At 47.5% G+C, this 13,790-nt stretch overlaps 1 protein-coding gene across 3 annotated transcripts in view; it reads right to left on the bottom strand.

Annotated features, from left to right (window-relative positions):
* DENND5A (DENN domain containing 5A) overlaps positions 1 to 4,113 on the bottom strand; it is a 100,785-nt gene extending 96,672 nt beyond the window's left edge. For 2 of the 3 annotated variants that reach the window (XM_065402648.1, XM_065402649.1), the window contains exons 1-2: positions 4,100 to 4,113; positions 686 to 780 (exon numbers count right to left, since the gene is read on the bottom strand). In XM_065402648.1, coding sequence (XP_065258720.1) covers positions 686 to 780; positions 4,100 to 4,113 — 109 coding nt within the window. Of the gene's footprint in view, positions 1 to 685; positions 786 to 4,099 lie in introns of those variants that run through there. The other variant, XM_065402650.1, reaches the window with a different exon arrangement.
* Between the last annotated feature and the right edge of the window lie 9,677 nt (positions 4,114 to 13,790).

Genomic DNA, 13,790 nt, shown 5'->3' with positions numbered 1-13,790 from the left:
ACTTGTAACATTTCCATTAGGTTTGAAAGCTCCTCCTGGCTTTATTTGTTGTTTTTTCTTGGAACGATACCCCTACGCTGCCCAGCTCTTTTCAAGGGTTCTTACTAAACTGCTTACATCGCCTGAAATAAAACACACCTCGCCAAATGTGAGTGCGGCCAGAAGGCCGTTAATCCGGAGAAGGGCCACGATGGGCGTTTCTGTGCGACCCGGCCCGCCCCTCCAGCTGTTCACAGCTGCCGCCAGCACCCCTCCCTCCTCCACCCTTCATCCCACACCAGGAGAAAGCGACGGAGCATTTCAGCCCCACCAACAGCTCCTGCTAGGACCAGCAGCAGCAACTCGGGGTCTTACGGCTCCCTGTTGCTGCCACAACAAAGCAGCTTCCAGGGACCTTTTATTGACTCCGTATGCCCCCGATCCGGCATGTGCACGAACCAAGCCACGGGAGCTGTTCGCAGCGCACCCCGGCCCCTCGCTTTATCCCCACCGGGAGCCAAGCATCCTGCAGGGCAACCGCAAATACCCGCAACACACTCCACAACCACTGCAAGCAACACACACACACACCCGCGGCAAGGCGCCTCTCCCGGGGAGCGAGGACAATTGCAACCCATCCCCTCCCGCAGGGGCTGCGCACCGCTGGGGACAAAGGCAGCCTCCCTCCGCCCCCAGCGCCCCTCACCCGAGAGCTCGTCCGGCTCCAGCCCGGTCTCGGTGTCCAGCCCACAGATCACGAAGTAGTCGGCGAAGCGGCCGGGTGCCGAGGAGCCGCCTCCGCTCATGCTGGAGCCCGAGGGGTGCGGGGGGCTCAGCGCGCCCGGGGGAAGGCGGCCATCGCCGGGGCTGCTCCAGCTGTTCCAGCTGCGGCGGCTGCCGCTGCCTCCATGACGGAGCGGAGCGGGCAGCACCGCACGGCATTGTGGGTACGGCCCCCAGCTGTTCCTGAGGGGGGGGGAGAGAGAAACCGCAATGCTGCGCGTGCGCTCTGAGCGGATGGGATGACGTGATGTTGCTGCCTGTCGGAGGCTGGGCGGGGCAGTGGCACAGGTCTCACCGCCTCAGCCCGCCCTGCCGCTCCCCTTGGCCTCTCCCTTCCCGCCCAACGGCTCCTCGTTCCGCCCCCAGCCCGGTGCACGGGGCTCAGCTCCTTCTGCCCCCGGTCCCTGTTCCCTCAGGAGCCGGACGGTGCTGGGTCAGGCCAATGGCCCGTCCAGCCCGGTGCCCTCTCTGCCCACACTGGCCCATGTCTGGTGCTTCAGCGGGAATGAACAGGGCTGTTACTAGGATTGCCAATTTTGGTTGGACGTATTCCTGGAGATTAAGGATCAGAGGGGTAACCCTGTTAGTCTGGATCTGTAAAAAGCAACAGAGGGTCCTGTGGCACCTTTAAGACTAACAGATGTATTGGAGCATAAGCTTTCGTGGGTGAATGCCCACTTTGTCAGATGCATGTAATGGAAATTTCCAGAGGCAGGTATAAATATGCAGGCAAGAATCAGTCTGGAGATAACGAGGTTAGTTCAATCAGGGAGGGTGAGCTTCCACCCCGGACACACCACACGATCCATCGTCTACCGGAAAGCGCTGAGGTACAACCGCATCTGCTCCAACCCGTCAGACAGAGACCAACACCTACAAGATCTTCACCAAGCATTCTCAAAACTACGATACCCACACAAGGAAATAAGGAAACAAATCAACAGAGCCAGACGTGTACCCAGAAGCCTCCTGTTACAAGACAAGCCCAAGAAAGAAACCAACAGAACTCCACTGGCCATCACCTACAGTCCTCAGCTTAAACCTCTCCAACGCATCATCAGTGATCTACAACCCATCCTGGACAATGATCCCTCACTTTCACAGACCTTGGGAGGCAGGCCAGTCCTCGCGCACAGACAATCCATGCAACAAACCTTGATGCCAACTCTGCCCACATATCTACACCAGCAACACCATCACAGGACCTAACCAGATCAGCTACAACATCACCGGTTCATTCACCTGCACGTCCACCAATGTTATATATGCCATCATGTGCCAGCAATGCCCCTCTGCTATGCACATTGGCCAAACTGGACAGTCACTACGTAAGAGGATAAATGGACACAAGTCAGATATCAAGAATGACAATATACAAAAACCTGTAGGAGAACACTTCAACCTCCCTGGCCACACAATAGCAGATGTAAAGGTAGCCGTCTTACAGCAAAAAAACTTCAGGACCAAACTCCAAAGAGAAACTGCTGAGCTTCAGTTCATTTGCAAATTTGACACCATCAGCTCAGGATTAAACAAAGACTGTGAATGGCTAGCCAACTACAGAAGCAGTTTCTCCTCCCTTGGTGTTCACACCTCAACTGCTAGCAGAGGACCTCACCCTCCCTGATTGAACTAACCTCGTTATCTCCATACTGATTCTTGCCTACATATTTATACCTGCCTCTGGAAATTTCCGTTACATGCGTCTGACGAAGTGGGCATTCACCCACGAAAGCTTATGCTCCAATACATCTGTTACTCTTAAAGGTGCCACAGGACCCTCTGTTGCTTTTTCCTGGAGATTGCATCACATGACATGATCTTTAAGTCCTGGAGCCTCCAGGCCAATCCTGGAGGGTTGACAACCCCCGCTGCTTACCTGGTGAGCCATCCCCGGCCCTCCAGTCCCAGCCTCCAGCAGTCAGAGGTTAAAGGACGCTGGGAGCATGGGGTTGCATCCCTGTCCATCCTGGCTATTAGCCGATGCTGGACCGACACGCCATGAACTTGCCTAGTTCTTTTTTGAACCCAGTTATATTTGTTGGCCTTCACAACATCACCTGGCAATATGTTCCACTGGTGGACCGTGCATGGTATGAAGTATTTCCTTTTGTTTGTTTTAAACCTGCTGCCTATTAATTTCATCAGGTCACCTCTAGACCCTCCTACTGCTCCCCACACACCCTCCAAGTTTCCTGAGACTCTCCTTCAGACCCCTCATTATAACCCTTTCTCTGCCCTTCAAACCTGTAAAATGTTCCTATTTTTTCTCGTGAGGTAGACTAGGCAAGGTTGATCACAGACAGTGGTATAGTGTCGACCTATACTAGCTCCCTGGCTTGTAAAAAACATCCTTCCTCACAGAGACTCCAGTCTAAGAGCTATTTCTGCTATTTTTTTACAGTGCTGTAACTAACGCATGTTAACTATCCCATTGTAAAAGCCTAGTGAAGACAAAGCACGTGTGGTTCTTTCATAACAGTACAAGCCTGGGACTCGGGTTCAATTACCTTTTCTGCTGCAGACTTTTTGTGTAACCTTGGGCAAGTCACCTAGTCTCTCTGTGCCTCACTTCCCTATCTGTAAAATGGAAATAATCATAAGACTGGAAGGGACCTCGAGAGGTCATTTAGTCCAGTACCCTGATCTCATGACAGGACTAAGTATTATCTAGAACTGTGGTTTTCAAACTTTTTTTCTGGGGACCCAGTTAAAGAAAATTGTTGATGCCTGTGACACAACGGAGCTGGGGATGAGTGGTTTGGGGTGTGGTAGGGGCTCAGGGCTGCGGCAGAGGTTTAGGGTGCGGGGATGAGGGCTGCGGGGTGGGGCCGGGAATGAGGGGTTCAGGGTGTGGAGGGGGCTCTGGGCTGGGGCAGGTGGTTGGGGTACCAGAGGGGGTCAGGGATCTGGGCTGGGGATGCAGGCTCTGGGGTGGGGATGGGAGGTTTGGGGTGCAGGAAGGGGTTCTGGGTTTGGGGGGGCTCAGGGCTGGGGCACGTGGTTGGGGTACAGACTTACCTCCGGCAGCTCCCGGTCAGTGACATAGCCGGGGTGCAGAGGCAGGTTTCCTGCTGTCCTGGCACCACGGACCGCGCTGCGCCCCGGAAGCGGCCAGCAACAGGTCTGGCTCCTAGGCGGAGGTGCACAAACGGCTTTGCGCGACTCTCACCCACAGGCCCCACCTCTCCCCCCAGCTCCCATTGGCCGGGAATGCGGAGCCGGTGCTCGGGGTGGGGGCAGCGTGCGGAGCCCTCTGGCCCTCTGTCTAGAAACTGCTTCCGGGGCGTAGCACGGTGTCAGAAAAGGTAGGCGTTGCTGACCAGAGCAAGGCGACCCAGTGCCTGACATGCTGCCACCCAGTACTGGGTCACGACCCACAGTTTGAAAAACACTGATCTAGAAGACCATCTCTGATAGATGTTTGTCTGCTCTTAAAAAGCTCCAAAGACACGGATTCCACAACCTCCCTAGGCATAATAGCCCTTTCCTACCTCACAAGAGTTTTATGAGGATAAATAAATTATGGTATTATGGTAATGGGGTACATAAGGGTATATCTTCACTGCAGAGTTAACTGAAGTAATAGGCACCTGGATCTGGGCATCCAGGTTAGCCTAGCCCAGGTGTACTAAGCAGCCACATTGCTAAGTCTTACCTGAGCTGCTGTATCATTAGGACTTCTGGTGACACATCCCATAGTGCTTTGTGCTGCAGTAAGGTAAGATGCTCTGTTATTCTTTTTCACTTGAGCAATTTAACCTGTGTCTTCACTGCAAAGGGGCAGCTTACTGGCTCTAGTGAAAGCCTCTTGGGTTTTAGCCAACAGCCCTAGATGAGCCAGCTAGCCCAAGTTGAAGGCACTACTAAACTTGAGTGAGAGGGATTTCTGTGTGGATAGAGAGGCAGGGGAAGGTTAGGGGCAGCATCCAAGTAGGCACCCAAGTTAAGAGTGCAGTGAAGACACCCTTAGACTGTTGAGAATAACTGGTGAGTCAAAGAGGAAGGCTGACAGCATTGGAAAAAGAAAGTGGCTGATAGAACTCAGCAATTCTCTCAGTAAATCTTGGTGTAACTTTGGGTTGTTTGTAATCCTGTCAGCGATATTAACAGAACATGCGTGTGGGTCAAATTTGGAATTTGTGGGATTGTGGTGGTTTAGCTGAAGGAGCACAAAGCAATGTTAGGAAATAGCTTTCAAAAAGGTGCATTTTAAAGTGTTGTAAATATGATATAATATAAAAGTTAGTAAACATTTTGCTAAAAAATAAATTACCTAGAAAATTCAGTTATTGAGAGTTATTGTGCCAAATTTGGAGACTTTTAATCATTAAAGTGTGAAAGAGGGATTTTAGACCTGCTTAAGTGCAAATCTCATTGTAACTTACCTATGGAGTCACTACTAACATCTCTGTAATAGATGAGGGATTAGCTTGTATGTGGAATAATATTCACATATGGCTTTGACTAGTGCTTTATTAGACAGATCTTTTACTTTTCACAATTCTAAGTTAATTATAACTTTACAAATCATTTTTAGTTTTGTTTGTGTCTGAGTCTTGTGTTCATGAAAAATGCCAAATTAACAAACACCTTCAGAAACTGAAGTCCTGTTTCTCCATTGGATAGGTACACATAGCCCTGGTCTACACTACGAGTTTAGGTCGAATTTAGCAGTGTTAGATCGATTTAACCCTGCACCCGTCCACACAACGAAGCCATTTTTGTCAACTTAAAGGGCTCTTAAAATCGATTTCTGGACTCCTCCCCGACGAGGGGATTAGCGCTGAAATCGACCCTGCTGGGTTGAATTTGGGGGTAGTGTGGACGCAATTTGATGGTATTGGCCTCCAGGAGCTATCCCAGAGTCCTCCATTGTGACCGCTCTGGACAGCACTCTCAACTCAGATGCACTGGCCAGGTAGACAGGAAAAGCCCCGCGAACTTTTGAATGAGGTCCAGCATGGACCGAACTGGAGGTTCTGCATCTGATCGCTGTATGGGGAGACGAATCCGTGCTATCCGAACTCCGTTCCAAAAGACAAAATGCCGGAATATTTGAAAAAATCTCCAAGGGCCTGAAGGACAGAGGTTATAACAGGGACCTGCAGCAGTGCCGCATGAAGCCTACCAAAGAACCAGAGAAGCAAACGGCCGCTCCAGGTCAGAGCCCCAGACATGCCGCTTCGATGATGAGCTGCATGCCATTCTAGGGGGTGCCCCTACAACTACCCCACCGCTGTGCTTCCCTCCTCCCTCACCCCTCCCGGGCTATCTTGGCAGTTATCCCCCCATTTGTGTGACGAATTAATAAAGAATTCATGAATTTGAAACAACAATGACTTTATTGCCTCTGCAAGCGGAGATCAAACGGGGGAGGGGAGGGCGGTTGGCTTACAGGGAAGTAGAGTGAACCAAGGGGGCGGATTTTCATCAAGGAGAAACAAACAGAACTTTCACACTGTAGCCTGGCCAGTCATGAAACTGGTTTTCAAAGCTTCTCTGATGCACAGTGCGCCTTGCTGTGCTCTTCTAACCGCCCTGGTGTCTGGCTGCGCGTAATCAGTGGCCAGGTGATTTGCCTCAACCTCCCACCCCGCCATAAACGTCTCCCCCTTACTCTCACAAATATTGTGGAGCACACAGCAAGCAGTAATAATGATGGGAATATTGGTTTCACTGAGGTCTAACCAAGTCAGTAAACTGCGCCAGCGAGCTTTTAAATGTCCAAAGGCACATTCTACCACCATTCTGCACTTGCTCAGCCTATAGTTGAACTGCTCCTTACTACTGTCCAGGCTTCATGAGCCATGGGAGCAAAGGGTAGGCTGGGGTAGGTTCGACCGCGCGGTGCTGCCGACTGGGAGAGCAGCCTGAGGCAGAAGCCTCCAGCTGGCATGATATTCCAGGCAGGACTGAATCTCCATTAGACGAAACTTAAAGAAGAGAATGACCTGGAGTCATTCCCATTTTTGTCCAGGCGCCCCCGACCGACCACACCTAGGCCGGCCAGGAGCACCCATGTCTGCCCAGGCACCCTTGACCAACTTAACCGAGGTCAGCCAGGAGCACCCACGGGACAACAACGACAGTTAGCAGTCATATTGCACCGTCTGCCGTCCGCAAGGCAAGGCAAGGCAAGGCAAGGGGATGCTGCTGTGTAGCACTGCAGTACCGCGTCTGCCAGCAGCACCCAGGAGACATACGGTGACAGTGAGCTGAGCGGGCTCCATGCTTGCCGTGGTATGTCGTCTGCACGGTTAACCCAGGAAAAAAGGCGAGAAACGATTTTTTGCCGTTGCTTTCACGGAGGGAGGGAAGGAGGGGAGCCTGACGACATGTACCCAGAACCACCCGCAACAATGTTTTTGCCCCATCAGGCATTGGGAACTCAACCCAGAATTCCAATGGGTGGCAGAGACTGCGGGAACTGTGGGATAGCTACCACAGTGCAACGCTCCAAAAGTCGACGCTAGCCTCGGTACTGTGGACGCACACCGCCGACTTAATGAGCTTAGTGGGGACACACACAATCGACTGTATCAAATCAAATTTCTAAAAAATCGATTTCTATTAAATCAACCTAATTTCGTAGTGTAGACATACCCATAGGTAGCAGCAGTGTAAGATTGACACCACATCTGTGTCTCAGATCTAATGTAGTGTTGTGGCTTTGCTGAGTGGTAGAAGAATTCAGGTCAGTTTCCTGTTTGGAACAGAAATCAGTGATGCCCTGCAATTTGTTTATTTACAAAATGTATACAATTCTTATTTCCTCCAACAGGGGTGGGAATAAACAACACATAGCATCACCCTCTTGCAGAATTCTCAGGAGAGAATTTCTGTCCCATCCACAGAAGCAGCTATCTTGCATTTTTGTTTTACCTCAAGGCGTCATACCACTCTAAATTTTCACAGTTGCAGGAAATTATGGGGTTGGGGGTTAGACAATAATTATTTAATTACAGTAGACATTGCGATTCAAAAAGTTAAAGTTTTATAATAATTAAAACACAAATTGTCAAAATCGCATATCAAAATTAATATCCTTAACTCAAACTCTGATAAATTTTCAAATAGCATTTTTCTTACTTTGTCTATTTGTAAATTTCAGTTATTATTGATGGAAATATTTCTTTGGTTTGTGTGTGTATGGTAAAATTGCCACTTACCAACATTTATCAATAACAATCTAATCCTTCCAAGCTTAACTATAACCCACACAGTGCTGCTTAAGAACCCTCTGAGCATGGCTACTGTACAGCATCTTCAACAATTTCTATGGAGAGTTTCACCCCAGGGTGCTTATACATTAATTACCCCTACCATGCAAGCCATTACTCTCTTCCACTATAACACTGGACAGGGTTAGTTCAATCTCCATCAGCTGAGAATTAGAGGGGGAAATGTTGATATTAGAAGACACATATCTTGATCATAGTAATAATCACAGCAACTGATTTCTCTTTAAGTACAGATGGAAAAGCTCACCCAGAACTGCAGTCACATATAAAAACTGCTTCTTTTTTTCTCCTTACACCATTCCATTAGAGTACATGGTTCACAAACCTTACAACATTTCTTTGATAGAAGGAGCGATTATCTGTAATTCAACAAGTGCTCTTTCTTCTGCCTGCAAATAGAAATCAAAGTGTTTTCTGGTCTTGCAAAAGAGGCGCCTGCTCTACATTATGAAAAGTAGGTCATTATTCATTTACTTCACCATTCTGCCACTATGATAGAGCATTAAGGAATGGTCAGGCACATCCATCACAGGATTTGCTGGATATATCTAACCTAATTTTGAGTAGAGAAAGGTATGTGGTACAGAGCTGTATCTCCCCGAACCCAAAGCTAACGCATTGTAATTAATCATGGGAAGAAAAGAGAAAAGAAAAAACTAACTTTTTAAGCAAATGGAAATATATATATGTATATTTCCATTTGCTTAAAAAGTTTATTAAATGTGTTTATTGTTTATTAAATAAATATATAAACATTTCTGTTGCAATGGTATATACCAGTGAGATGTATGAGATAAGATGAATTTCACCCTTGTGCAGAGGGCCAGCACAATGGCCTATGCATCATTCAAGTTCCATTTAAGCTGTGGTTTTTTGGGGCTCACCTGGGTCTTAAATGCATAGGCCTTTATGTTGGCCCTTTGCACAGAGACAATTTTTTTCAACCATAATGTACATATATAATCATCAGTTGTGATGGTCTATATGCAAATTCAAATTGGTATGATACTTCCTTTTTAAATCGCTATTCTCAGTCATTCATAAAATTCCTAGTTTTCAGATTTTGGTCCAAAATTTCTCATGATTACTGCCCAGGAGTATTTTGTTCTGTGTTTTTTGAGGGTAAAAGGGGGATAATGGAGTTTCTTAAAAATTAGTTCAGCAATTTTGGAGTTATCTAGGCAGGAACAAAAAAAAGGCTTCTTGCCTATTAAGAAAGTTTTCAGATCAAAGGAAATTTTACTCAGATCCTGAATTCTGATTCAATAAGTTAAATTGCATTGTACAAAGTTTAAAAGGTTATTTTCAGGTTTTAAAACAAAAAGACTTAAGACTTGCCATGCCTTCAGAATGAGGCATAGTGCCTTTTGCCATATAAGAACAAGCTTGGTTATGAATAACAGGGATAAAAGGGATTAGTAAGGATGTTTAAAATAGCACACAGAACATCCACAGCATTCCATAATTATAGAAGAGTTAGATGAATGTTCAGAGTGCTGGATATGACAGTCCATTTTGGCTCTAATCCTGCTCTCCTTGAAATCAGTGTAGAAATTCATATTGACTTCGATTATGCCATCCATGTTATGACTTTGCATGGGAGACACTTGTATAAGAAGCTAGATAGGCTTCTGCGCTAATGCAAAGATTAGTGCAACAGAGGGAGGCTGTAGCTGCATTTTCCTGGTCTTAGGAGAATTTCCAAACATTTTTCTTGTGCATTCAGGCATCTTTCAAAGTCTTTTTCCATTTCAAGTGCTGTAAATCTACTTGGGCACACTGTGACACTCATCTAATTTCTTAGCCTGCACTTTGTGAGCTGATGGGAAGGGCAAGGGACACTGTGAAATCTTGAAATTTTGCATACAAGTAACGTTTTCAATTTTATAAACATTTCTGTCCTAGTCCTTCCCTGTTCACCTTAACAGCTTCCATTTCAGGAAGGTACAGGTTTTTGGTTATGGCAAGAAATACCATAGCAATCCAACATAAATAATTACCCATCCATAGCACAGTTCATAACAGATCTCCGCTTCAACAAGTGATGCTGCGTTTCTTTTATTAAATAATGGACTGGCATGGACATTGCCTCTAACGTCCTTTGGCATCTTTCTTATGGGTTCACTGTTCTTCCCCTTTGCTGGTTATCAGGAAAACCAAGTCAACTTTCACTTTCATGGTCCTTTGAGTCTGCCTTTGGTGTTTTTCAGGAGAGCAAGCAAGATGTGTTCCCAGGGAATCCCCTTCCCCACCAAATTTAACTCGTTTAAAATGAAGTAGAATGATGTTTCTGCTATCACCAGCCTCCAAGGGTATGTCTACACTGAACTGTAAGCCCCAGGTGAGTAGAACTAGAGTTAGCAGGCCCTGATTTTTTTAACTCATTTGTAACCCTAAGTTATGAATTGTTGAATCCTGGGTCTCAACCTGGGGATCCAGCATCTACATTGCATTATCAAAGATCATGTCCAACCACCCATATCCCAGACTTCCTAGCACTGCCCCAAAATGTGGCTGCCCTAGCCCTTTTTTCATGGTGCAGAATGGGAAAACTTGACTATCCAGAGGATAAAGGAAGTCAGCCCATGGGATTGTGGGATTTTGACAAACTCTCAGAGAACACATCAAGTGTGACTGCGTCTATGCTGCAAAGCAATGGAACTAGTACCCTGGGTCCTGGCTTGACTCAGACCCTCCACCCCATGAGATCCTGGGACCACACCCTGGGTTAGCATGATTTGTGTGTAAACAGAAGGGGGCTTAGGCTCTGGGTTTATATTGCAGTGTAGACATACATATCCCAACAGAAGCAGAACCCAGCTGCTTATGTTGGGCTTTGTGCATTCAGAATTGCCAACATCTGAACACTTGACAGCTCTCTAAAGAAGATCTTGGTCTGAGCTACTAATAAACTGTTCCCTCACTCTTATCCAGAGAGCAGTGTGGACATTTTAGTGAAATTTAGGTTTTCTCCTTTGTCTTTTTTCAATTGTTTCACTGTAGAATTGAAAGTAATGAACAATATTAAACGGAAACCACAAACCAGAAATCTAGTACATTTAAAGAGATAAAAGAAATTTCCTATACAACACCTTCCCACAAAACTTGAAATACAACATGAAGTAAGGAACTGGGTATGTTTAGTTTGTAAGGGAGGAGAGTAAGGGGGGATATGATAGCAGTCTTCAATTACTTGAAGGGCTGCCATAAAAAAGATGGAGAAAAGTTGCACTCTCTTCCCACAGAGGGCAGGACAAGAGGCAGTGGATTCAAACTACAACATAGCAGATTTAGATTAAATCTCAAGAAAAACTTCCTAACGGTAAGAAGAGAAGGGCAATAGAACAGGCTGCCTAGGGAGGTTGTGGAAGCTCCTTCACTGGAGGTTTTCAAAAGGAGGCTGGAGAGCCATCTGTCTCGGATGGTTTAGCTGTAACAAATCTTGCATCTTGGCAGGGGGCTAGACTAGATGACCCTTACAGTCCCTTCTAACCCTATGATTCTATGATCAATACACAGCAAAACTGACTTCCAAGTGAGTGTCTGAGGTAAAGGTGAAATGTAATGCAATTTATCTTGCATCATCACTGCAAAGTGGGTAGGTTATGCATATGAGTGAAAGTGGAGCCCAGGCTCTAATCCACACCTCCAGCTACCCCTAGGGCACATCTATACTATAGATTAATGTTTAATTGCAGCACTGATAGACATACCCACATTAGCTTTCATCTAGCTGGTGCAAGTGATAGGATATGGCAGCATGGGCTAGCTGGCCTGTACAAGCCCCCCAGGGACATACTTTGGTTGATGATCAGGGGCCATGTGTCTTCAGTGCTATTATTAGCCACGTTCACTAGATTAAAGCTACTGTAGGTATGCCCACCTGCACTACAAATTGCCTTAATTTGCAGTGTAGATATACCTCAAGTTTCTATGCACCACTCAATTTGAGAGGTTGATGTGTGAACAAGAGGGGGGCAGGACTGACTCTGCAGTAAAGGCATATCCATAGCTGTGAACTTCTTCAGCTTGTTCTGTCACTTGCAGAAGTGCCACACGTGCTGAGGCCCAACTACACCTGACAGCTGTTAGAATGAAATCAGGTGAATCTTACATATATACAGCTCAAAAGCAAAGCTTTCTGATTTTGATCTTCTTAGGGTATGTCTACACTACGGGATTACTCCGAATTTAAAGAATTCGATTTTTGGCAACAGATTGTATAAAGTCGAATGTGTGTGGCCACACTAAGCACATTAATTTGGCGGTGTGCGTCCATGTACCGGGGCTAGCGTCGATTTCCAGAGTGTTGCACTGTGGGTAGATATCCCATAGCTATCCCATAGTTCCCGCAGTCTCCGCCCATTGGAATTCTGGGTAGAGATCCCAATGCCTGATGGGGCCAAAAACATTGTCGCGGGTGGTTCTGGGTCCATCCTCCCCCTCCCTCCGGGAAAGCAACGGCAGACAACCGTTTCGCGCCTTTTTCCTGGGTGAACAGTGCAGACGCCACACCGTGGCAAGCATGGAGCCCGCTCAGCTCAAGACAGCAGTCATAAACATTGTAAACACCTCGCACGTTATCGTGCAATTTATGCTGAACCAGAACCTGCAAAACCAGGCGACGAGGAGTAGGCTACGGCAGCGCGGCGACGAGAGCGATGAGGACATGGACATGGAATTCTATCACACCGCGGGCCCCGGCGCTTTGGAGATCATGCTGTTAATGGGGCAGGTTCATGCCATGGAATGCCGATTCTGGGCACGGGAAACAAGCACAGACTGGGGGGACCGCATAGCGTTGCAGGTGTGGGATGATTCCCAGTGGCTGCGAAACTTTAGCATGCGTAAGGGCACTTTCATGGAACTTTGTGACTTGCTTTCCCCTGCCCTGAAACGCCAGAATACCAGGATGAGAGCAGCCCTCACAGTTGAGAAGCGAGTGGCGATAGCCCTATGGAAGCTTGCAACGCCAGACAGCTACCGGTCAGTCGGGAATCAATTTGCAGTGGGCAAATCTACTGTGGGGGCTGCTGTGATGCAAGTAGCCAAAGCAATCACTGAGGTGCTGTTACGAAAGGTAGTGACTCTGGGAAATGTGCAGGTCATAGTGGACGGCTTTGCTGCAATGGGATTCCCTAACTGTGGTGGGGCGATAGATGGAACCCACATCCCTATCTTGGCACCGGAGCACCAGGGTACCCAGTACATAAACCGCAAGGGGTACTTTTCAATGGTGCTGCAAGCACTGGTGGATCACAAGGGACGTTTCACCAACATCAACGTGGGCTGGCCAGGAAGGGTTCATGACGCTCACGTCTTCAGGAACACTACTCTGTTTAAACGGCTGCAGCAAGGGACTTACTTCCCGGACCAGAAAATAACTGTTGGGGATGTTGAAATGCCTATAGTTATCCTTGGGGACCCAGCCTACCCCTTAATGCCATGGCTCATGAAGCCATACTCAGGCAGCCTGGACAGTAGTCAGGAGCTGTTCAACTACAGGCTGAGCAAGTGCAGAATGGTGGTAGAATGTGCATTTGGACGTTTAAAAGGTCGCTGGCGCACGTTACTGACTCGGTCAGACCTCAGCCAAACAAATATCCCCATTATTATTGCTGCTTGCTGTGTGCTCCACAATCTCTGTGAGAGTAAGGGGGAGACCTTTATGGTGGGGTGGGAGGCTGAGGCAAATCGCCTGGCTGCTGATTATGCACAGCCAGACACCAGGGTGATTAGAAGATCACACCAGGAAGCGCTGTGCATCAGAGAAGCTTTGAAAAC

Source organism: Emys orbicularis, chromosome 4 (genome assembly GCF_028017835.1).
Source record: "Emys orbicularis isolate rEmyOrb1 chromosome 4, rEmyOrb1.hap1, whole genome shotgun sequence".
Taxonomy (NCBI): domain Eukaryota; kingdom Metazoa; phylum Chordata; order Testudines; family Emydidae; genus Emys; species Emys orbicularis.
This window is presented reverse-complemented; position numbering and strand designations above follow the sequence as displayed.